This window comes from Pongo abelii, chromosome 14, assembly GCF_028885655.2.
Source record: "Pongo abelii isolate AG06213 chromosome 14, NHGRI_mPonAbe1-v2.0_pri, whole genome shotgun sequence".
Lineage (NCBI taxonomy): Eukaryota > Metazoa > Chordata > Mammalia > Primates > Hominidae > Pongo > Pongo abelii.
This window is the reverse complement of record NC_071999.2, coordinates 21531514-21555114: the sequence shown is the minus strand read 5'-3', so window position 1 is coordinate 21555114 and position 23601 is coordinate 21531514. Positions and strand designations below refer to the sequence as shown.

At 41.8% G+C, this 23601-nt stretch overlaps 1 protein-coding gene across 15 annotated transcripts in view; it reads left to right on the top strand.

Moving 5' to 3' along the window:
- The window catches only part of ZMYM5 (zinc finger MYM-type containing 5), a 42109-nt gene extending 19057 nt beyond the window's left edge, over positions 1-23052 (top strand). For 7 of the 15 annotated variants that reach the window (XM_054528597.2, XM_054528595.2, XM_054528594.2 and 4 more), the window contains 4 exons: positions 5384-5669; positions 6543-6708; positions 8663-8875; positions 19150-23052. In XM_054528597.2, the coding sequence (XP_054384572.1) occupies positions 5384-5669; positions 6543-6708; positions 8663-8875; positions 19150-19908 (1424 nt within the window). In that variant the 3' untranslated portion in view covers positions 19909-23052. 15 annotated transcript variants of the gene reach the window in all.
- Positions 23053-23601: the final 549 nt, after the last annotated feature.

Below are 23601 nucleotides of genomic sequence, written 5' to 3'. Positions count from 1 at the left end.
TCCTTTTGAGTCTACTTATACTTATTTATTTTTTGAAACAAGGTCTGGCTCTTTCGCTCAGGCTGGAGTGCAGTGGCACATTCTCGGCTCACTGTAACTTCCACCTCCCAGGCTCAAGCCATCCACCCACCTCAGCCTCCCAAGTAGCTAGGATTACAGGTATGCATACACCACCACACCTAGCTAATTTTTTAATTTTTTTTTGAGACGGAGTCTCACTCCGTCACCCAGGACAGAGTGCAATAGCGCAATCTCAGCTTACTGCAACCTCCGCCTCCCAGGTTCAAGCCATTCTCCCACCTCAGCCTCCCTAGTAGCTGGGATTACAGGCGTGTGCCGCTGTGCCCAGCTAATTTTTGTATTTTTTGTAGAGACAGGGTTTCTCCATGTTGCCCGGACTGGTCTCGAACTTGTGAGCTCAAGCCATCCACCTGCTTTGGCGTCCCAAGTGCTGGGATTATAGGCATGAGCCACCACACCATGCCTGTTTATTTCTTTCACTCTTTGTTTTATAATAATTTCTTACATTTTAGATATTTATTGCTTGTTTTAGATGTCATTCATGTTTATATAAGCATGAATTCCATCTTATATAAATAAAAGCTCTTTCATGGAAACTAAAAGCCTTGCTATATATATATATATATTTTTTTTTTTTTTTGCTGGAGTGCAGTGGCGCAATCTCGGCTCACTGCAACCTCTACCTCTTGGGTTCAAGTGATTCTTCTGCCTCAGCCTCCCGAGTAGCTGGGACTACAGGCGCGTGCCACCACACCTGGCTAATTTTTTGTATTTTTAATAGAGATGGGGTTTCACCATGTTAGCCAGGATGGTCTCGATCTCCTGACCTCGTGATCTGCCTGCCTCAGCCTCCCGAAGTGCTGGGATTACAGGCGTGAGCCACCGTACCCGGCCACTAAAGCTTTCTTAAAGGTTAAGTTGGGCCAGGTACGGTGGCTCATCCCTGTAATCCCAGCACTTTAGGAGAACAAGATGGGTGGATCACTTCAGGCCAGGAGTTCAAGACCAGCCTGGCCAACATGGCAAAACCCTGTCTCTGCTAAAAATACAAAAATTAGCTGGGCATGGTGGCGCATGCCTGTAATCCCAGCTACTTGGGAGGCTGAGACACGAGAATCACTTCAACCTGGGAGGCGGAGGTTGCAGTGAGCCGAGATCGCACTCCAGCCTGGGTGACGGAGTGAGACTCTTTATCTCAAAAAAGAAAAAAAAAACTGTTAAATCTGCTGGATGCAGTGGCTCATGCCTGTAATTGCAGCACTTTGGGAGGCCGATGCAGGAGGATTGCTTGATCCCAGAAATTTGAGACCAGATTGGGCAACGTAACGAAACTCCATGTCCATGTAAAAAAACTTTTCTTTTTTTTTTTTTGAGATGGAGTTTGGCTCTTATCTCCCAGGCCGGAGTGCAGTGGCACGATCTTGGCTCACTGCAACCTCTGCATCCCGGATTCAAGCAATTCTGCTGCCTCAGCCTCCCGAGTAGCTGCCACCATGCCCAGCTAATTTTTGTACTTTTAGTAGAGATGGGATTTCGCCATGTTGGCCAGGCTGGCCCGAACTCCTGACCTCAGGTGATCGCCTGCCTTGGCCTCCCAAAGTGTTGGGATTACAGGTGTGAGCCACCGCGCTCGGCCAAAAAACCTTTTTTTTTTTAATTAAAAAAAAAAAAAAAAAGGTTAAGTCATTTGTCAAAAGGATAGTCTTTTTGTAGTTGTTGCTATTTTTACTCTTTAACTTGAAATAGCATAGATAAAAGAAGTCTGTTTTTAGTATTAACCTTAAATTTTCTTTTTACTTGCTGTCAGCATTAGTACAACAAATTAGGTTTCACCAGGAAGCTTTAAGAATAAGATGACATTGATTATATTATGTTGTTTGAAGTCAAAGTTCCTCCAGAATGTGTTACTTTAGTTGCTGTGTATTTTCCACGTAGATAAATTGAAGGTTTTCTAGTACAAGAGAAAAAAAACGGGCAAAGATTTCTGGAGTTGAATTCTATTTAAATTTAGGGCTTATGGGTTTAAATTTCATCATATAAAACTGGCTCTTGACAGCCCCGTGCGGGAAAGGGTCTGGCCAGCCCATGGGGTAGGTGGGTTGGCGGAAGCTGGCAGCACCAAAAGGAAAACCAAAACAACTGGCTCTTCATAAAGTACACGTAAAACTGCATTCTGTTTTATGAAAACAGGATTGGCCAGGCGCGGTGGCTCACGCCTGTAATCCCAGCACTTTGGAAGGCCAAGGCGGGCAGATCACGAGGTCAGGAGATCGAGACCATCCTGGCTAACACGGTGAAACCCCATCTCTACTAAAAATACAAAAATTAGCCGGGCGTGGTGGTGGATGCGTGTAGTCCCAGCTACTCGGGAGGCTGAGGCAGGAGAATGGCGCGAACCCAGGAGGCAGAGCTTGCAGTGAGCTGAGATCACGCCACTGTACTCCAGCCTGGGCAGCAGAGGAAGACTCTGTCTCAAAAAAGAAAAAAAAATTAGGATCATATTTGTTAGAAAGGACCATTTAATTCTTTCTTTAACTTTTAGGGTACACTATGTTTCAGTGAAAGTTCTCCAGTTCCCACATACTTTTGTATAAACAGTAGAAAAAAAAAAAAAAGCTCATGAGAGAAAATACCTAAACTTAGAATTTGCTCTTACATCTTTTGTATTTTTGTTGCATTATAAACATTTCTGACCATGATACTGACTCTAGGGAGTTTCATTTCTGATACCTAGGTAAGTCCTGTCCCTCTTGCTGAGAGTAATTACGGAAAAAATGACAAAATGTATAAAGTATCTGTTTAAAGACATCAAGAGCTACAAATAACAAATGGAAAAACTAAGGTTTCAAGATCTGAGAGAAGAATTGGGGCTGTTTTTCCCTATTGGAATATGTGTTCAATTCCAGAAAAGGCTGCAGAGAAGCTAAATGGAGTTTTCAGTAGACACTGAGGACCCACAAACAGGAGTACTGATAAAAACTGCCTTCCAACCTATGGATTAAAATACTAACATCATCCAGAGCCTCACAGATTGTTGTAATTTTTCATATAAAAATAGGCCAGGCCCGGTGGCTCAAGCCTGTAATCCCAGCACTTTGGGAGGCTGAGGCGGGCAGATCACGAGGTCAGGAGTTCAAGACCAGCCTGACCAACATGGTGAAACCCCGTCTCTACTAAAAATACAAAAATTAGCTAGGCATGATGGCATGCTCCTGTAATCCCAGCTACTTGGGAGGCTGAGGCAAGGAGAATCCCTTGAACCTGGGAGGCGGAGGTTGCAGTGAGCGTGCCACTGCACTCCAGCCTGGGCGACAGTGCAAGACTCTCTCTCAAAAAAAAAAAAAAGTAAAAAGTGGCCAGGTGGGCTGGGCACGGTGGCTTAGGCCTGTAATCCCAGCACTTTGGGGGGCCAAGGTGGGTGGATCATGAGGTCAGGAGTTCAAGACCATCCTGACTAATATGGTGAAACCCCGTCTCTACTAAAAATACAAAAAATTAGCCGGGCGTGGTGGCGGGCACTTATAGTCCCAGCTGCTCGGGAGGCTTGAAGCAGGAGAATGGCGTGAACCTGGGAGGTGGAGCTTGCAGTGAGCCAAGACTGCACCACTGCACTCCAGCCTGGGTGACAGAGCGAGACTCCGTCTCAAAAAATTTAAAAAAAAAAGTGGCCAGATGTGGTGGTTCATGCCTGTAATTTTAGCACTTTGGGAGAGCCAGGCAGGAAGATCGCTTGAGTCCAGGAGTTTAAGACCAGCCTGGGCAACATAGTGAGACCTTGCCTCTACAAAAAATAAAAAAATTAGCCAGGTGTAATGGCATGTGCCTGTTGTCCCAGCTACTCAAGAAGCTGAGATGGGAGGATCGCTTGAGCCCAGGAGTTCAAGGCTGTAGTAAGCTGTGATCATGCCACTGCACTTCAGACTGGGCAACAGAGTAAGAAGCTGGGACTGCAAGCGAGCTCCACCACACCCAGCTAATTTTATTTTTTGTAGAGATGGGGTTTTGCCTTGTTACCTAGGCTGGTTTCAAACTCACTGGCTTCCAGCATCCCAAAGTGCTGGAATTACAGGCATGAGCCATTGCACCCTGCCTAGGCTGAGTCTTAAACCTCTGGCCTCAAGTGATCCTCCCACCTTAGCCTCCCAAAGTGCTGGGATTATAGGCATGAGTCACCTCACCTGTCCAAAGCTGTTTTTGAAGATAGATTACAAAATAATTCTTTATTATAGGACCTTGTTTCTCAAAGCTTCACCGTCATCTGAGAGTTAGTTAGAAATGCAGAGTATCAGATTTCTTCTCAGACCTACTAACTTAGAATCTCCATTTAAACAAGATTCCCAAGTGATTTAATATGCACAATAAAGTTTGAGAAGCATCTCACCTATAAGTAATACTGTACCTTTTGAAGCTAACAGTAATTTATGATACTGCAGCTGCTATGTAAGGTTAGGAAAGCTGAGTCTTTCCTGAGTAATCCACAATCTATATTAATGCCTGATAAGTAATATTTTAGAAGGCTGGGAAATAATAATAGATTTATATTAAACTACTACGTCTAAAGTATTTTGAAAGTAAGTGTACTAATGTCTACAATTTACTTGAAATACATAGAGATGGATTGATTGTTTAGTGGTATGATTAGACAGATGTGATTAGGCTGGGAGTGGTGGCTCACGCCTGTAATGCCAGCACTTTGGGAGGCTGAGGCAGGTGGATTACTTGAGGCCAGGAGTCCGTGACCAGCCTGGCCAACATAGTGAAACACCCTCTCTACTAAAAATAGAAAAAAAAAATTTAGCTGGGCGTGGTGGCGTGCACCTGTAATCCCAGCTACTCGGGAGGCTGAGGCAGGAAAATCGCTTGAACCTGGGGGGCAGAGGTTGCAGTGAACTGAAATTGTGCCATTGCACTCCGGTCTGGGAGAAAGAGCGAGATTCTGTCTCAAAAAAAAAAAAGTGGCTAATTTTTTTTAGTGTGCCTGTGTGCCAGGCATTACTTTTATCTCATGTGTTCTTCATAGCACTCTGATGAGTTAGGTATCATCAATTAGTATATTTGTATAATATGACACTCAGGAGATCTTTGAACCTGGAGTCTGACTTAAGAGCCGATGGCTACCACATTACACAATTCCAGACGCCAACATGTACGTTATTATTATTGTTGTCACAGTGGAGTATCATTCACTTGAGATACAAAGTGGATAGTTCCCCTGGGATTGTGCATCAAGAGTGTTTGGCCTTAACCACATGTTTATACGCCTGCCTCACTTGTCTCTTAAACTCTTAAATGAAAATGCAAGTTATTTTTCTGATGTACATTTTGATTTGTTCCATGATTTTTTTCTTGTTTCATTTTTAAGATTCTTGGATCTCCCAGTCAGCTTCATTTCCCCGTAATCAGAAACAGCCAGGGGTGGATTCTTTATCACCAGTGGCCTTACTTCGTAAGCAGAATTTCCAGCCTACAGCCCAACAACAACTTACTAAACGAGCTAAAATCACTTGTGCAAATTGCAAAAAGCCTTTACAGAAGGGACAGACAGCTTATCAACGAAAAGGATCAGCTCACCTCTTTTGCTCTACCACCTGCCTTTCTTCCTTCTCTCATAAACGTACTCAAAACACACGAAGTATAATATGTAAAAAGTAAGCAGTACCTTTCAACATTTCTCCACGTAGTTGAATACTAATGGTATAAATAAGTACTCAATATAATTGCAGAGCTGGATAGATTTATGGGTAGAATTGTTGTAGGAGTGTCTTCAAGTTTATTGAGCTTGAGCTCCTAGAAAATATCCAAGCTGTGGACTCGTATGTGCTGTATTTACTCTTGGCAGAAAAATGGAACATAGGTTTGGAAATCAATTGCCCCCTCCCTGCTACTACATTTGCCTGCCCTCCTCCCCCATTTTACACCTTAGTTCTATGAATTTATTACCAGCATTTTTGTTTGTTGGTTTGTTTTTGAGACGGAGTCTCACTCTGTTGCCCAGGCTGGAGTGCAGTGGCATGATTTCCACTCATCGCAACTTCCACCTCCCAGGTTCAAGCGATTCTCCTGCCTCAGCCTCCCGAGTAGCTGGGATTACAGGTGCCCGCCACCACGCCCAGCTAATTTTTTGTATTTTTAGTAGAGACAGGGTTTCATCATGTTGGCCAGGCTGGTCTCAAACTCCTGACCTCAAGTGATCTGCCCACTTCAGCCTCCCAAAGTGCTGGAATTACAGGTGTGAGCTACTGTGCCCAGCCTATTACCAGCATTTTTGAATGCATCTAAAAATCTTAAGAACTTGTGGCAAGGTTCTTGTGCTACGAAAGATTTTTATCTCTGACTCTTCTCTTTCTATATCATTTAAGAACTCTTGGCAATAAAGCCAAAAGTGGATGTGCTGCATCTAAAAGTTATATTTGATTTCTAGTATTAAATCATGAGAAAATGAAAAATGGCAATTATTAATATATTTGACTTGTATTAAAATTCAGTGTTCTTAAATTATGTGTCTATCCCTTCTGTTTCAGAGATGCATCTACAAAGAAGGCTAATGTTGTTCTTCCAGTAGAATCAAGCAAATCCTTCCAAGAATTTTGTAGTACATCTTGTTTGTCTCCCTGTGAAAACAACCGGAATCTTAAAAAAGGAATTTTTAATAAGTCAAGATGTACAATTTGTAGTAAATTAGCAGAGGTCTGGATTTTTATACCTAAGTTGTTGTTTAGGCTAACAGTGATAATTTTAACTTTTAAGTGCTATTATGTACTCTTTCATCTACATAATGCACATGTTCTGGATGTATAACAAGCTAAAAGGAAGAATAAGGATATGTTAGAACTATCTTATGGGATATTTTATAAATAAAATTCCATTTGCATAGCATGGAAAGTACACATCTGTTTCTATGGAATTGCTGTGCTCATAAACAAGGCAATTGTTTTATGGTGGATTTTGCTCTTTTACTGATGACATTAAATAAAAACGTAGTCTCGAGTTGAGGGTCAAGGGCTGGAAAACTACCCCTTGGGGCCGGACGTGGTGGCTCACATCTGTAATCCCAGCACTTTGGGAGGCCGAGGCAGGTGGATATCTTGAAGTCAGGAGTTCGAGACCAACCTGGCCAACAGGGCGAAACCCCATCTCTACTAAAAATACAAAAATTAGCCGGGTGTGGTGGCACAAGCTACTTGGGAGGCCAAGGCAGGAGAATCGCTTGAACCAGGGAGGCAGAGGCTGCAGTGAGCCGTGATCGCGCCACTGTACTCCAGCCTGGGCGATAGAGCAAGACTCTGTCTCAAAAAAAGAAAGAAAGAAAAAAAACAAAAACAACATACCCATCTGATAAACCTGCACATGTATTCCCTGAATCTAAAAGTTAAAATTAGAAAGCAACAGATCCCGGTACAAGAACTCATGGAACAAGTGGAGTGAATGTATGCTGTTTGCTTAACATTCAGTGATATTGCAGTCTTCCCATTTCCTAGAAGAGAAGAAACATGCATGCAGGCAGTCCTCACTTTATAAAAGTCTTTGGTAACTAAATTTGGTGTTGGTTACCCCTGAGTCATGCATATCAAGGACATGATTTTATCTCAGTTACCATAGTGAGAACTACCCTGCTTCTGGTTATACAGACACCATCCTGAATACAGATAATATTGATTCCCTTAGCTCCCTCCACAAATGTTCTAGGGTAGTGAACTTTACTTACTTACAATACTATCTAAAAATTGTTGATCCTTGTTGATGAGTGACTCACACATATAATCCCAACTGCTTAGGAGGCTGAGACAGGACAATCACTGGAGTCCAGGAGTTTGAGGTGGAGTGAGCTACGATTGTACCACCGCTTTCCAGCCAGGGTGATAGAGCAGGAGACACTATCAAAAAAAAAAAAGATTTTTGACCCATTTCTTTTAAGCAGGTCATGTCAAAATCTTCTAAACCAAAGCCAGGTGTGGTGCTGCAAGCCTGTAATCTGGGCTACTCAGGAGGCATGAGTAGAGGGCTTGGCTTGAGACCAGGAATTTGAGCCCAGGACAACATAGCAAGAACTTGTCTCAAAAAAAAAAAAAAAAAATTCATTATCTGTTGTTATTAAATGTCTTTAGGGAAGTTATTATTGATTTTATTGCTTTCCTATGAATCTTGTCCTCTTTTGTGAAATCAAAGTGATCTTACAAATAAAGGAAAAAAAATATGCTTTTTAAAAATCTTTTCCCAGCTAGGCATGGTGGCTCATGCCTGTAATCCCAGTATGTTGGGAGGCCAAGACGGGCAGATCACTTGAGGTCAGGAGTTCGATACCAGCCTGGCCAACATGGTGAAACCCTGTCTGTACTAAAAATACAAAAATTAGCTGGGCGTGGTGGCGGGCGCCCAGCTACTTGGGAGGCTGAGGCAGGAGAATCGCTTGAACATGGGAGGCAGAGGTTGCAGTGAGCCGAGATTGTGCCACTGCACTCCAGCCTGAGTGACAGAGTGAGACTCTATCTCAGAAAAAAAAAAAATCTTTTCCCTGGGTATATCTTCCTCTGAGATATGATTAGGGACTCTTTGCTTCTGTTGCAGAAACTAGTTATCTCATTGCTTGCTATGCTAATCTGGTTCCTATATCTTAGTTAATGAATTCTGGTTTTTCTTTTAGATTCGCCATGAAGTCAGCGTAAATAATGTAACACATAAACTGTGCAGTAACCATTGCTTTAATAAGTACAGATTGGCCAATGGTCTAATAATGAACTGCTGTGAACACTGTGGAGAGTACATGCCTAGTAAGAGTACTGGAAACAACATCCTGGTGTTTGGAGGTCAGCAGAAGAGATTTTGCTGCCAAAGTTGTATTAACGAATATAAACAGGTAATTCTTTTTCATGAGCTTTAAATGATCAAATATATAGTAGCTTCACCCTTACAGCTTACATGAACCAGATTTATCTTAGAATCTCATTTAATTCCATTTTGTCATTCTGTTATTGGTTTGTCCCATCTCAAATATTCAAGTCTATAGATTGTTGTAAGCTTGTTTTAAAAGTTTACTTTGGGCTGGGTGCAGTGCCTCACTCGTGTAATTCCATCATTTTGGGAGGCTGAGGCGGGAGGATTGCTTGGGCTCAGGAGCTTGAGACCATCCTGGGCAGCATAGTGAGACCTAATCTCTACTAAAAATTTTTTAGAATTAGCCGCAGGCATGATGGCATGTGCCTGTAGTCTCAGCTACTTTGGAAGCTGAGGCATAAGTATTGCTTGAACCTGGGAGATTGAGGCTACACTGAACTATGATTGTACCACTGCACTCCAACTAGGCAACAGAGCGAAAGCCTGTCTCAAAAAAAATAGAAAGAAAGAAAATGATCAGGCACAGTGGCTCACACTTGTAATCCCAGCACTTTGGCCAAGGCAGGCAGATCACCTGGGGCCAGGATTTTGAAACCAGCCTGGACAACATGACAAAACCCCCTCTCTACTAAAAATACAAAAACTAGCCAGGCGAGGTGTTGTCTGTCTGTAATCCCAGCTACTTGGGAAGCTGAGGCATAGGAATCACTTGAACCTGGTAGGCAGAGGTTGCAAAGCCGAGATCATGCCACTGCATTCCAGCCTGGGTGACAGAGCAAGACTCTGTCTCAAAAAAAAAGAAAAAGGTTACTCCTGGATGAATTTAAAAGACTAATTTTTCTTCTGTACCATTTAGCACTCCCACTAAGCACTTGATAATTCTAGTTGCTCTACATTCTGACCAAAATTTGGAGCCAGGTGAGGTGCTTCACGCCTGTAATCCCAGCACTTTGGGAGGCCCAGGTGGGAGAATCAGCTGAGGCCAGGAGTTCAAGACCAGCCTGGTCAACATAGCCAGACCCGTCTCTACTAAAAAAAAAAAAAATTAAAATGTGGTAGTGTCTGTTTTATCTATCAGGTCTTCAGCCCATTTTTTACTGAATTCTTTTTGTTACTGAAATATAGGAGTTCTTTGTATTATTCTGGATACATGTATTTTATAAAATAAATGCATTTGGAAAAATTTTTTTTTCTTCTTTTTTTTTAAAAAAGAAAAAATAGGCTGGATGTGGTGGCTCACGCCTGTAATCCCAGCACTTTGGGAGGCCAAGGTGGATGGATCACCTAAGGTCAGGAGTTGGAGACCAGCCTGACCAATGTGGCAAAACCCCGTCTCTACTAAATACAAAAAAATAAGCCAGGCATGGTGGCTGGCGCCTGTAATCCCAGCTACCTGGGAGGCTGAGGCAGGAGAATCACTTGAACCTGGGAGGTGGAGGTTGCCCTGAGTGGAGATTGCGCCATTGCACTCCAGCCTGGGCAACAAAGAGCAACGCTCTGTCTCAAAAAAAAGAAAAAGAAAATACAGATGGGTCTCACTATGTTGCCCAGGCTGGTCTCGAACTCCTGGGTACAAGCAGTACTCCCACCTCAGCTTCTCAAAGTACTGGGATTATAGGCATGAGCCATTGTGCCTGGCCAGAAGATTTTCTTTCAGACTGATTTGTCTTTTCATTTTCTAATGTTTTGTTTTGTTTTCCTAATGTTGCTTTTGAAAAGTACAAGATTTTAGTTTTTATAAAGTCCTATTTATTATTTGCTTCTCTTATGATTAATAGTTTTTGTGTATTTAAGGAATCTTTGCCCACCAAAATTACAAAGATATTTTCCTACATTTTCTTCTAGAATCTTTTCAGTTTTAGCTTTTATTTTTAGGCCTGTGATTCATTTTGAATTAATGTTGTATATGGTGTTAGATGTGGGTTAAAGAATTATCAACTTCCTGATTTTAAGACATTAAAATGCTACAATAATCAAGGCAGTATGGTTTGGTATATAAACAAATGGGCTAACAGAGATCAGTGAAATAGAAGATAGTCCAGAAATAGAACCACATATTTGAATTTTGAAGAAGGTACCAAATTATTCTGATGGGAAAAACAAGATTTTTTAACAAACTATGCTGAAATAATTTTTTATTTGTGTGGAAAAAATGAGCCTTGACCCCTTTTCATTGCATACACAAAAATTAAGATAGATCATAATGTAAAACTGGAAATATTCTTAACCCCTATTTCACTGGATGAGAATTTAATTGGTTAGCTTCAAGGGAAGGTAACCCTGAATTGCTAGGCTTTTATTGAACAGGAGAAACAGTGGATACCCATAGTTGACTTTTCTGTTTATTTTTGCAAGAAAACCTTATTTATGTTAAATTATTTTTTCTTTGCATATATTGCATCTAATATTTAAGAAAGCTTTTGGTTTATAGAAGAACACAATGAACATTAACAAATAGAAAGGTCCAGGCACGGTGGCTCATGCCTATAATCCTAGCACTTTAGGAGGCCAAGATGGGAGGATAGCACTAGTCCAGGAGTTGGAGACCAGCATGGGCAACATAGGGAGACCCCATCTCTACAAAACAATTTTTTCAATTAGCCAGATATGGTAGTTGTACACTTGTAGTTCTAGCTCCTCAGGAGACTGAGGTGAGTGAGCTATGATTGCACCATTACACTCCACCCTGGGCAACAGTATGAGACTATCTCTAACAAAACAAAATTTAAAAAGACTTAATATTGTAAGTTGTCTTTTCAAAGACAGTTACATGACAAAAGTAACCTAGTGACCTTCTAATTTGGAAATAAAAACTATATTAAGTCTTAATATTTTCCAAGCCTTTTTTATTTCTTAAATGGATGATTTAGGCCGGGTGTGGTGGCTCACGTCTGTAATCCATGCACATTGGGAGGCCCAGGCGGGTGGATCACTTGAGTTCAGGAGTTCGAGACCAGCCTGGCCGACGTAGTGAAACCCTGTCTCTACTAAAAAGGCAAAAATTAGCCGGGCGTGGTGTTGTGTGCCTGTAATCCCAACTACTCAGAAGGCTGAGGAAAGAGAATCACTTGAACCCGGGAGGTGGAGGTTGCAGTGGGCCGAGATCATGCCACTGCACTCCAGCCTGGGCAACAGAGCAAGACTCTGTCTCAACAACAACAACAACAACAACAACAACAACAAAAAGGATGATTTACCTGTGTCTGAGTTCTTGCTAAGTGAAAAGTTGTGAGCTCATAAGCTTCAGAGAAATACAATGATGCTTATCCTCCAAAAAGCATAAGAATTACACATAGATTATACATTTTTTACTACTAAATAGGCACCAAAAGAAGAGGTAAAAATGAAGAAATAAGCCAGGCAGGGTGCCTCATGCCTGTAATTCCAGCACTTTAGGAGGCCAAGGGAGGCAGATCACCTGAGGTCAGAAGTTCGAGACCAGCCTGGCCAACATGGTGAAACTCCGTTTCTACAAAAAATACAAAAAGTTAGCCAGGCTGTGGTGGTGAACTCCTGTAATCCCAGCTACTCAGGAGGCTGAGGCAGGAGAATTGCTTGAACCTGGGAGGCGGAGGTTGCAGTGAGCCGAGATCACACCACTGTACTCTAGCCTGGGTGACAGAGCAAGACTCCATCTTAAAAACAAAAGAAGAAATATGCATAGTCAAACTAGGCAGAAATACACCTATACATATGGTTTTTGGTTTTTTTTTTTTTTTTTTTTTGAGACAGAGTCTTGCTCTGTCACCCAGGCTGGACGATCTCAGCTCACTACAACCTCCGCCTCCCAGCTTCAAGCGATTCTCCTGCCTCAGCCTCCCAAGTGCTGGGATTACAGGTGCACATCACCATGCCCTGCTAATTTTTGTATTTTTGGTAGAGACGAACGGGGTTTCATCATGTTGGCCAGACTGGTCTTGAACTCCCGACTTCAGGTAATGTGCCTGCCTCGGCTCTCAAAGTGTTGAGAATACAGGCGTGACCTACCACGCCTGGCCTAGATTTTCTTAAATAACTTGCTTGCTACTCTGATCCCTAGAATAAAGTGCTCATTCTACCATGTGTATTTCAGTAATACAGAGTACCTCAGTGGGTCACAGTGGCTCACACCTGTAACCCCAGTACTTTGGGAGGCAGAGGCAAGAGGATTGCTTGAGCCCAGGAATTGGAGAGCAGCCTGGGCAACATAGTGAGACCCCATCTCTACAACAAATAAAAAATTAGCAGGCATGGTGACACATGGCTGTAGTCCCAGCTGTTTGCGAGCCTGAGGTGAAAGGATGGCCTGAGCTTGGGAAGTCAAGACTGCAGTGAACTGTGATCATGACATTGCACTCCAGCCTGGGTGACAGAGCAAGACCCTGTCTCAAAAAAAAAAAAAAAAAATAGGCTGGGCGTGGTGGCTCACGCCTGTAATCCCAGCACTTTGGAAGGCCAAGGCGGGTCAGGAGATCAAGACCATCCTGGCTAACACGGTGAAACCCCGTCTCTGCTAAAAATACAAAAAATTAGCCGGGCGTGGTGGCAGGCACCTGTAGTCCCAACTACCCTGGAGGCTGAGACAGGAGAATGGCGAGAACTCGGGAGGTGGAGCTTGCAGTGAGCTGAGATCACGCCACTGCACTCCAGCCTGGGGGACAGTGCGAGACTCTGTCTCAAAAAAAAAAAAGAAAAAGTAACTCATAAACAGTTGGCAAAGGCCGGGCGAGGTGTCTCATGCCTGTGGAGGCTGAGGTGAGTGGATCGCTTGAGCTCAGGAATTTGAGACCAGCCTGGGCAACATGGTGAGCCCCTGTCTCTACAAAAAATTAGCCAGATGTGGTGACACATACCTGTAGTCCCAGCTGCTTGGGTGGCTGAGGCAGGAGAATCGCTTGAACCTGGGAGGCGGAGGTTGCAGTGAGCCGAGATGGCGCCACTGCAGTCCAGCCTGGGTGACAGTGTGAGACTGTCTCAAAAATTATATATTAGCCAGGCATGGTGGTTCATACCAGTAGTCCCAGGTACTTGGAAAGCTGAGGTGGGAGGATCACTTGAGCCCAGGAGGCAGAGGTTGCAGTGAGCCGAGATCACGTCACTGCACTTCAGCCTGAGCAACAGAGTAAGACCCTGTCTCAAAAAAAATAAATTAATTAATAGTTGCCAAATATAGGCATAATATTTCTGTATAATCAGAATGTTTTATATCTTATAAATGTGCTTCCCCACTCCACCCCAAACACATGAGTATTTTCAAGTGATAAGTGACAGCCTTCTGAAAAGGCCAACACAGAAAGCCTTAGTAATATATGAACACCATAAGAAAAAAACCGAAATCTTGCACTTAGTAGCTTATTGCTGAATAACATACACGTAATAAAATGTAAAGATAGAATCTTGATCTAAGCCAGTGCTTCTCAGTCAGGGATGATTTTTGTCCCCATGGGGACATTTGGCAATGTCTAGAAACATTTGTGACTCATACCTGAGGGGTGCTGCTGGACTCTAGTGGATAGAGTCCAGAGGTGCTGCTAAACATCTGCAGTGCACAGCACAGTTCCTCACAACAAATAATCATCTTGTCCAAGAAATCCTGCAACTAAAGATAAGTGGATGGGTGTTGAGTGTGTATGGTGAGCATGGTAAGAGGAAGGAAAGCAAAATTTTCATCTTCCTCATTGAGAAGTCAATTGATGATACCTAAAGCTGGGAGGAAAAAAAAGTCAGTAAATAGTGATACAAACAAGTAACTTTGAGATTTGGAAATAAATAACCGAAGAATCAGCTAGAAAAGTTATGTAAGTGCTGGGCATGGTGGTGTGCACCTACAATACTAGCTACTAGAAAGACTGAGGTGAGAGGTCACTTGAGCCCAGGCGTTTGAGGCTACAGTGCACTAGGATCATACCTGTGAATAGCCACCGTACTCCTCCTGGGCAATAAAGCAAGGCCTTATCTCAAAAAAATTTTTTGCCAGGCATAATGGCTTATGTCTGTAATCCCAGCACTTTGGGAAGTTGAGGCAAGAGGATTGCTTGAGCCCAGGAGTTCAAGACCAACCTCAGCAACATGGTGAGACCCCCGTCTCTACAAAAAAAACTTTAAAATTAGCTGGTGTGGCATGTCCCTGTGGTCCCAGCTACTTGGGAGGCTGAGCTCGGAGGATCGCTTGAGCCTGGGAGGTCACGGCTGCAAGTGAGTGAACCTTGATTTCATCACTGCACTCCAGCCTGAATGACAGAGCAAGACTATCTCAAAAAATATATATTTTTTTAATGGTATATATTTAAAAAATTGTTTTATTTTTATTTTAAAAGGTTGTAAGTGGTTAGCTTCTGATAAAGGGGAAATGGGTAGAGGTGGTAGGGGACTCCTATTTGTTTTAATTAACCTGGCATGACTAGTTGGTGTTTTATACTAAATGTATCTGGTTTTTTTGTTTTGTTTTGTTTGTTTGAGACAGGGTTTCTCCCTCTGTCACCCAGGCTGGAGTGCAGTGGCTTGAGCTCTGCTCACTGCAACTTCCAGCTCAAGTGATCCTCCCACCTTAGCCTCCTGAGTAGCTGGGACTGCAGGCATGTGCCACCACACTTGGCTAGGTGATAGGAATTTTTCAGCTCCATTATACTCTTAGGGGACCACCGCCTTATATGCCATCCATCATTGAAACTCAAACTCATTGTGTTGAAAACTGAACCTCTAAACCTGGTTTCCTTTGTTTCCCATATCAGTAAATGAAGCCACCATCTACCCAAATGCCCATTCAGAAACTTAGGGTCATTGTTTACTCTTCTTTCTTCCTTAGCCCCTAGAACCCATCAATTACCAACTAATCCAAATTCTACTTCCTGAGCACTTCTCAACTCCTATCTCTACTGCTATAATCCTAAACATAGCTAACATCGTCTTTTGCCAGAATTACTACTATAGTTTCTTGACTGATCTCTGTGCCTCTTCCTTCCTTACATAAGGTTGGGAATTCATAATACAATTAGAGCAATCTTTCCAAAGTACAAATTTGATCATGTCACATCTCTGCATTTATTTATTGGATCATATCACATCTCTGCATTGATTGATTGATTGGAGACAGAGTCTCACTCTGTCTCCCGGGCTGGAGTGCAATGGCCACAATCTCAGCTCACTGCAATCTCCACCTCCCAGGTTCAAGTGATTCTCCTGCCTCAGCCTCCTGAGTAGCTGGGATTACAGGTGCGCGCCACCACGCCTGGCTAATTTTTGTATTCTTAGTAGAAACAGGGTTTCACCATGTTGGCCAGGCTGGTCTTGAACTCCTGACCTCAGGTGATCCGCCTTGGCCTCCCAAAGTCCTGGGATTACAGGTGTGAGCCACTGCACCTGGCCCACACCTCTGCATTTTTTACTTTAAAGCTGCCACATTACTTTCAGAATGAAACAGAACAAGTCCATTTTTATTTTCTTTCACTGCATTGCATATGGTACTCAAGTCGTGTTGTGTATAGCTAATAGGATGCCATTCACATTTTTTATACGTCTTTTTTTTTTTTTTGAGACGGAGTCTGGCTCTATCGCCCAGGCTAGAGTGCAGTGGCGCAATCTCGGCTCACTGCAATCTCCGCCTCCCAGGTTCACGCCATTCTCCTGCCTCAGCCTCCTGAGTAGCTGGGACTACAGGCGCCCACCACTACGCCCGGCTAACTTTTTGTATTTTTAGTAGAGACGGGGTTTCACCGTGGTGTCGATCTCCTGACCTCGTGATCCGCCCGCCTCAGCCTCCCAAAGTGCTGGGATTACAGGCGTGAGCCACTGCGCCCGGCCCACATTTTATACATCTTTATTATGTTAAATCTTTTTAGTTTTTTTATTATAATTTTATTGACACCAAAATAGGTAATGTGTCTTTATTACAACATATTTCAGTAAATGGTAGTAAAATGTTCAAAAACAAAATAAAAATTAAATTTCTGACAGATATGGTGACCTCATCTAACAATGTTAATAAACATACATACTACTTTGAATTTACAGTGTTAATCTAGCAACATCTAAATGGTCTGTTTTTGAGCAAGGAGCTGCTTTTTAAGCACATTGTTTCAATTAAAATCAAATTTTAAAAATGTTCTTTGTATTAGTGGACTAAAATAGTATGCTTAGTTCTCATTTTAAATCCCAAAGTATTTATGACCTATTTAAAAAGTAATCACTTATCATTAATAATTGATGAACAAAGTATTATGTATACCTGAATTAGAGCTCTCCATATTTGTGTGTGTTTGAGCCCATGTATTGAAGGGATTATTTATGGAAATTTCACCATTAAAGTTAATTGCTGTTAAATTTTAGTGACTTTCATATTAATTTTTATAACCACTTTATTGAGATGTAATTAACATACCTTAAAATTCACCAATCTTAGAACATTTTCATCATCCCCAAAATAAACCCCCATCTATTAACTCCTTTCAACATCCTTTCAACTCCAGCTCCTCCAAAGTTCTAGGCAACTGTTAGTCTATCTTCTGCCTATAAATTTGCCTCTTCTGTAACATTTCACATAAATAGAATCACACAAGTACTTCGCAACTAGTTTATTCATGTGTCATACTATTTTCAGTTTTTTCCCATGTTGCAGCATACATCAGTACTTCATTTGTTTTTATCCATTGCATGGATAATACTGTATTTTTATCTATTCTTTCATCTGTGATGGGACATTTGAGTTGTTTCTACTTTTTGGCTATTATGAGTAATACTACCATGAACATTTGGGTCTAAGTTTTTGTGTGGACACAGTTTTTTTTGTTTGTTTGTTTGTTTGTTTTTTAATGAGACGGAGTCTCGCTCCTGTCGCCCAGGCTGGAGTGCAGTGGTGAGATCTTGGCTCACTGCAACCTCTGTCTCCCGTGTTCAAGCAATGTTCTGCCTCAGCCTCCCGAGTAGCTGGGATTACAGGCGCCCGCCACCATGCCCTGCTAATTTTTGTATTTTTAGTAGAATCGGGTTTTCGCCATCTTGGTTAGGCCGGTCTTGAACTCCTGACCTCGTGATCCCCCCACCTCGGCCTCCCAAAGTGCTGAGATTACAGACATGAGCCACCATGCCTGGCCTGTGTGTCCACATATTTTTATTTCTTTTGGGTATATACCTTGGAGTGGAATTGCTGGGTCATAGGGTAACTCTTTAAATTTTGACAAACTTCCAGTTTTCATTTTTTTGTTTTTTGTTTTTTGAGACGGAGTCTCGCACTGTTGCCTGGGCTGGTGTGCAGTAGCATGATCTCAGCTGGCTGCAACCTCTGCCTCCCAGATTCAAGCAATTCTCCTGCCTCAGCCTCCTGAGTAGTTTGGATTACAGGCGCCTGCCACCACACCCATCTAATTTATTTTTTTGTTTTTTGTTTTTTTGAGCCAGACAGTTTTCAAAAGTGGCTACACCACTTTACATTTCCCACCAGGATCTTAGAGAGGTTCCATTTTCTCCACATTTTTGTCAAGATTTTAGTTCTCTATTTTTTTTTTTTTTTTTTAAGCATGGACTCTTGCTCTGTTGTCCAGGCTGGAGTACAGTGGCATGATCTCAGCTCACTGCCACCTCCGACTCCAGGGTTCAAGTGAGGTCTCTTGTGTCTCAGTCTCCAGAGTAGCTGGGATTGCCAGTACCTGCCCCACCACGCCCAGCTAAATTTTGTATTTTTAGCAGAGACGGGGTTTTGCCATATTTGCCAGGCTGGTTTCAAACCCCTGACCTCAACTGATCCACCCGCCTCGGCCTCCCAAAGTGCTGGGATTATAGGCGTGAGTCACCACACCCAGCCTCGTTCTCTATTATAGCCATCCTCTTGGATATGAAGTGGTATGTTGTCACCTTTTTTTTCTTCTTCTTCTTCTTTTGGGACTTGTCACCTTTTTTTTTCCTTCTTCTTCTTTTGGGACAGGGTCTCACTCTGTCACCCAGACTGGAGTGCAGTGGCGCGATCTCAGCTCAGCTCAACCTCCGCCTCCTGGGTTCAAGCGATTCTCCTGCCTCAGCCTCCAGAGTAGCTGGGATTACAGGTGCATGCCACTATGGCCCGGCTAATTTTTGTATTTTTAGTAGAGACAGGGTTTCACCATGTTGCCCAGACTTGTTCTCGAACTCCTGACCTCAAATGATCCATCCACCTTGGCCTCCCAAAGTGCTGGGATTACAGGCATGAACCACCGCACCCGACCGTCGTCTTTTTGATTGGCATTTCTTTGATGCCTAATGATGGGCATGTGCTTATTGAGCATTTGAATATACATTAATTTTTAAAAGTTTAACCTAAAATAAAATTGTAATCCTCTTTGTCCTCAGATGATGGAAACAAAATCAAAAAAATTAACAGCATCAGAAAATAGAAAAAGGAATGCTTTTAGAGAAGAAAATGAGAAACAATTCTGTGGATCGTCAAATACACTTTTGAAAAAAATAGAGGGAATCCCAGAAAAAAAGGAAAAGACTTCACAGCTACAGCTTTCAGTAGAATGTGGCACGGATACATTACTGATCCAAGAGAATGTGAATTTACCTCCTTCTTCCACATCAACCATAGCTGATATATTTCAAGAGCAACTGGAAGAGAAAAATTTTGAAGACTGCATTGTACCAGTTGTGCTTTCCGCAGATCCAGGTACGTGGCCCCGAATTTTGAATATTAAACAACGGGACACTCTTGTTGAAAATGTTCCGCCTCAAGTAAGAAATTTTAACTTTCCAAAAGATAATACAGGGAGGAAGTTTTCAGAAACTTATTATACACGGATTCTTCCAAATGGCGAAAAAACCACTAGATCCTGGTTACTTTATTCGACCTCAAAAGATTCTGTGTTTTGTCTGTATTGCAAACTCTTTGGGGAAGGAAAAAATCAACTGAAAAATGAAAATGGGTGCAAAGATTGGCAACATTTATCACATATTCTTAGTAAACATGAAGAAAGTGAAATGCACATCAACAATAGTGTTAAGTACTCAAAATTAAAATCTGATCTGAAAAAAAATAAAGCTATTGATGCTGCAGAACGCAGATTATATGAAAATGAGAAAAATGATGGTGTGCTATTGTTGTACACGTAATATACCTGATTTGTTTTTTGGCATGATGATCAGAATCTTACATTACTCAGAAAACATCTGTCCTGCAATAGTCAGTACTATTGTGTTGTAAGTTTCCTCTACAGTGTAACTTGCAGCAGTTCCTTAACAATAAGTATGATAGCAAATAAATAGCAAAGAATGTTTCCATTCTAAATCTAAAACTAATTAAATTCAATCATCATTAGGCAGTGACTTCATTAGGCAATGAAGATTAACAATAGGTAATTGTTAATCTTCAAAATCTATCGATTTACACCTATTTAAAAATTGGCATTTAATGACTGTCATTTGACGGGTTTGGTTAATATTCTGTTCTTGGCCGGGCGCAATGGCTCACGTCTGTAATCCCAGAACTTTGGGAGGCCCAGGCGGGTAGATCAATTGAGGTCAGAAGTTCAAGACCAGCCTGGCCAACATGGCAAAACCTCATCTTTACTAAAAATACAAAAATTAGCCAGGTGTGGTGGCACACACCTGTAGTCCCAGCTACTCAGGAGGCTGAGGCAGGAGAATTGCTTGAACCCAGAAGGCAGAGATTGCAGTGAGCTGAGACTGCACCACTGCACTCCACCCTGAGCAACAGAGCGAGAGTCAGTCTCGAAAGAAAAAAAATATTATGTTCTAATTACCTTGAAAGAGGAAAGAAAGGCTTGAATTGATCAATACCAGTTTGAATAAGATACTTATGTGAACAAGCATTCTCAACATTATTATTAAAATAAAACTACTCAGTTTACAGAATGGGATCTGAAACTACAGCTTTTTGCTATTAAACCAAATACTGTGGTCTACTTCGTTTGAGCAAAACAGCATTATTTGTTATGTTAATGATGGTTAATTTCCATTTTATTGGTTTTATGTTTATTTTAATTTGTAAATGTTTTAGCATTTATTATTGTATGTGAACTATATTTACCTATTTTATGTTGATAAAAATATAAAAAATATTAAAATAAGTATATATTAAGTTAACCTTCAAGTGTTATGGGCTTTTTTCTCCGTGTGAAAAGAGATGGCATGCTTGAAATTTGAGATACACCAATGAAAATTAAGGATTTAAGTTATTTTAGATGGTCAGCAGCCCCATCACTGTGTATTTAGTAAATCTCCCTTCTGTTTCTGATTTTTGATGTCAATTTTGTAATATATTAAATTTTTATATACTATTCCTGTGAAACAAAATGGCATATGAGCAGTGACTAGAACAGAAGGTGCGTTCTTGTGGGATGACACTAGGAATACTTGCAGACTCTCAATGATGCCAATGTATACTATTTTTGGAATACCCGTGAAAATAATCCTCATTAACTTCTAACCATTTTGAGTGTTTGTTTGTTTGTTTATTTGTTTTAAATAGAGATGGGGTCTCACTATGTTGTCCAAGCTGATCTTCAACTCCTGGTCTCAAGCGATCCTCCACCTCAGCCTCTCAAAGTGCTGGAATTACAGACTTGAGCTACTATGCCCAGCCACCATTTTGGTTTTTGACAACTAGATCATTTAGTATTTTCAGACTTGGATCTGAATGTGGCTTTGGGACGTTTCCAAAAATCCAGTTTGCTCTAGAAGCCCAGAGAATACTCTAGAGACTGTAGAACAAGTTTTGAAATTTGTTTGCAAATTATCAACGTACTCATTATTTCAGGCTGGGCACAGTGGCTCATGCTTGTAATCCCAGCACTTTGGGAGGCCGAGTGGGGTGGATCACTTGAGGTCAGGGATTCAAGACCAGTCTGGCCAACATAGTCAAATCCCATCTCTATTAAAGTACAAAAATTAGCAGGGCATGGTGGCATATGCCTGTAATCCCAGCTACTTGGGAAGCTGAGGCATGAGAATTGCTTAAACCCAGGAGGCAAAGGTTGCAGTGAGCCGAGAACATGCTACTGCACTCCAGCCTGGGTGACAGAGCAAGACCCTGTCTCTAAAATAAACAAATATACTCATTATTTCATTAAAGCTTGCCAATCAACTGAATCACAGATCCATAGTATAATTAGACTCTTTCGTATTTGAGCAAACTACTGAAATCAATCAGTGGCTGTTTAATTTGGCATAACCATCAGATTTATCAATTTAAAAAATAAAATTAGATCCTCACCTTAAATTCATTTATTTCATCAGCATACTGCACACCTAGAAGGCACCATCAATTCCACACATAGTAATTAAAGGTAAAAAATGCAAAAGATGTAGGTGTTTCATTGACCTGTGTTCATTGTAAATAGCTTTCAAATTTTCATTATGTTTGACATCTTTCATAATACAGTGTTAGATGATCCGGGCTCAGTGACATATACCCGTAGTCCCTACTACTTGGTAGGCTGAGGGAGGATCTCTGGAGCCCAGGAGTTGGAGTCCAGACGAGGCAACGTAATAAAACCCCAACACTTAAAAAAAAAAAAAATCAACTAAATTAAGAAGAGAAGATAAAAATGCAAGTATCTCTATACGGGAATAATTAAATTTTTTTCCTTTTCTAGTTTTTAATTTTTAATATTTATTTATTTATTTATTTTGAGGCAGAGTTTTGCTCTTGTTGCCCAGGCTGGAATGCAGTGGCACGATCTTGCCTCCCTGGTTCAAGCAGTTCTCCTGCCTCAGCCTCCCAAGTGGCTGGGATTATAGGTGCCCACCATCGTGCCTGGCTAATTTTTTGTATTTTTAGCAGAGATGGGGTTTCACCATATTGGCCAGGCTGGTCTCGAACTCCTGACCTCAGGTGATCCACCCACCTTGGCCTCCCAGAGTGCTGGGATTACAGGCGTAAGCCACCGTGCCCGGCCTAATTTTTATTTTTTTAACACTGTAAAATTAGTGTGGCCGGGCACAGTGACTCATGCCTGTAATGCCAGCACTTTGGGAGGCCGAGGCGGGCAGATCACGAGGTCAGGAGATCAAGACCATCCTGGCCAACATGGTGAAATCCCGTCTCTACTAAAAATACAAAAATTAGCTGGGCGTGGTAGTGCACACCTGTAGTCCCAGCTACTCGGGAGGCTGAGGCAGGAGAATCGCTTGAACCAGGGTGTTGGAGGTTGCATGAGCCGAGATTGTGCTATTGCACTCCAGCCTGGCGACAGAGCAAGACTCCGTCTCCAAAAAAAAAAAAAAAAAAATTAATGTGTGCTCACTATAAGGAAGGAAGGGAGAAAACATAGATGTGAAAGTCCTATTTACCATCCTTCACCTCCCCAGCTGCAGGAACTGTCATCACTGATCTGGACTGTACCCAGGGTTTCTTTTCACCTTTTTAACTACTTCACTGGGAAAAGTCATTAGAAAAAATTATCTCCTACTACTAATTTTATATCAAAAATTAGTCTCAAAATAATAGTCTTTGAGAAAATGGCAATGCCAATTAATATTGACTTACTGGTTTTCTCATCTCACTGAGGACAAGTGAGATGGTTCTCATAATCTTCTGATTTTCAAAATTGCTGTCTTTAAAATTCTTACATTGACCTATTTTCCTCTTGTGATTTCTTTGGTCCTCTGTTAGTGTCATGAGCCAGTAAGAGTTGCTAATAGCCACTTTATATATATACAATGTATAATTTGCTACATAGAATTTAAAAGTGAGGCCAGGCACAGTGGCTCACAGCTGTAATCCCAGCACTTTGGGAGGCCAAGGCAGGCAGATCACTTGAGGTCAGGAGTTCAAGACCAGCC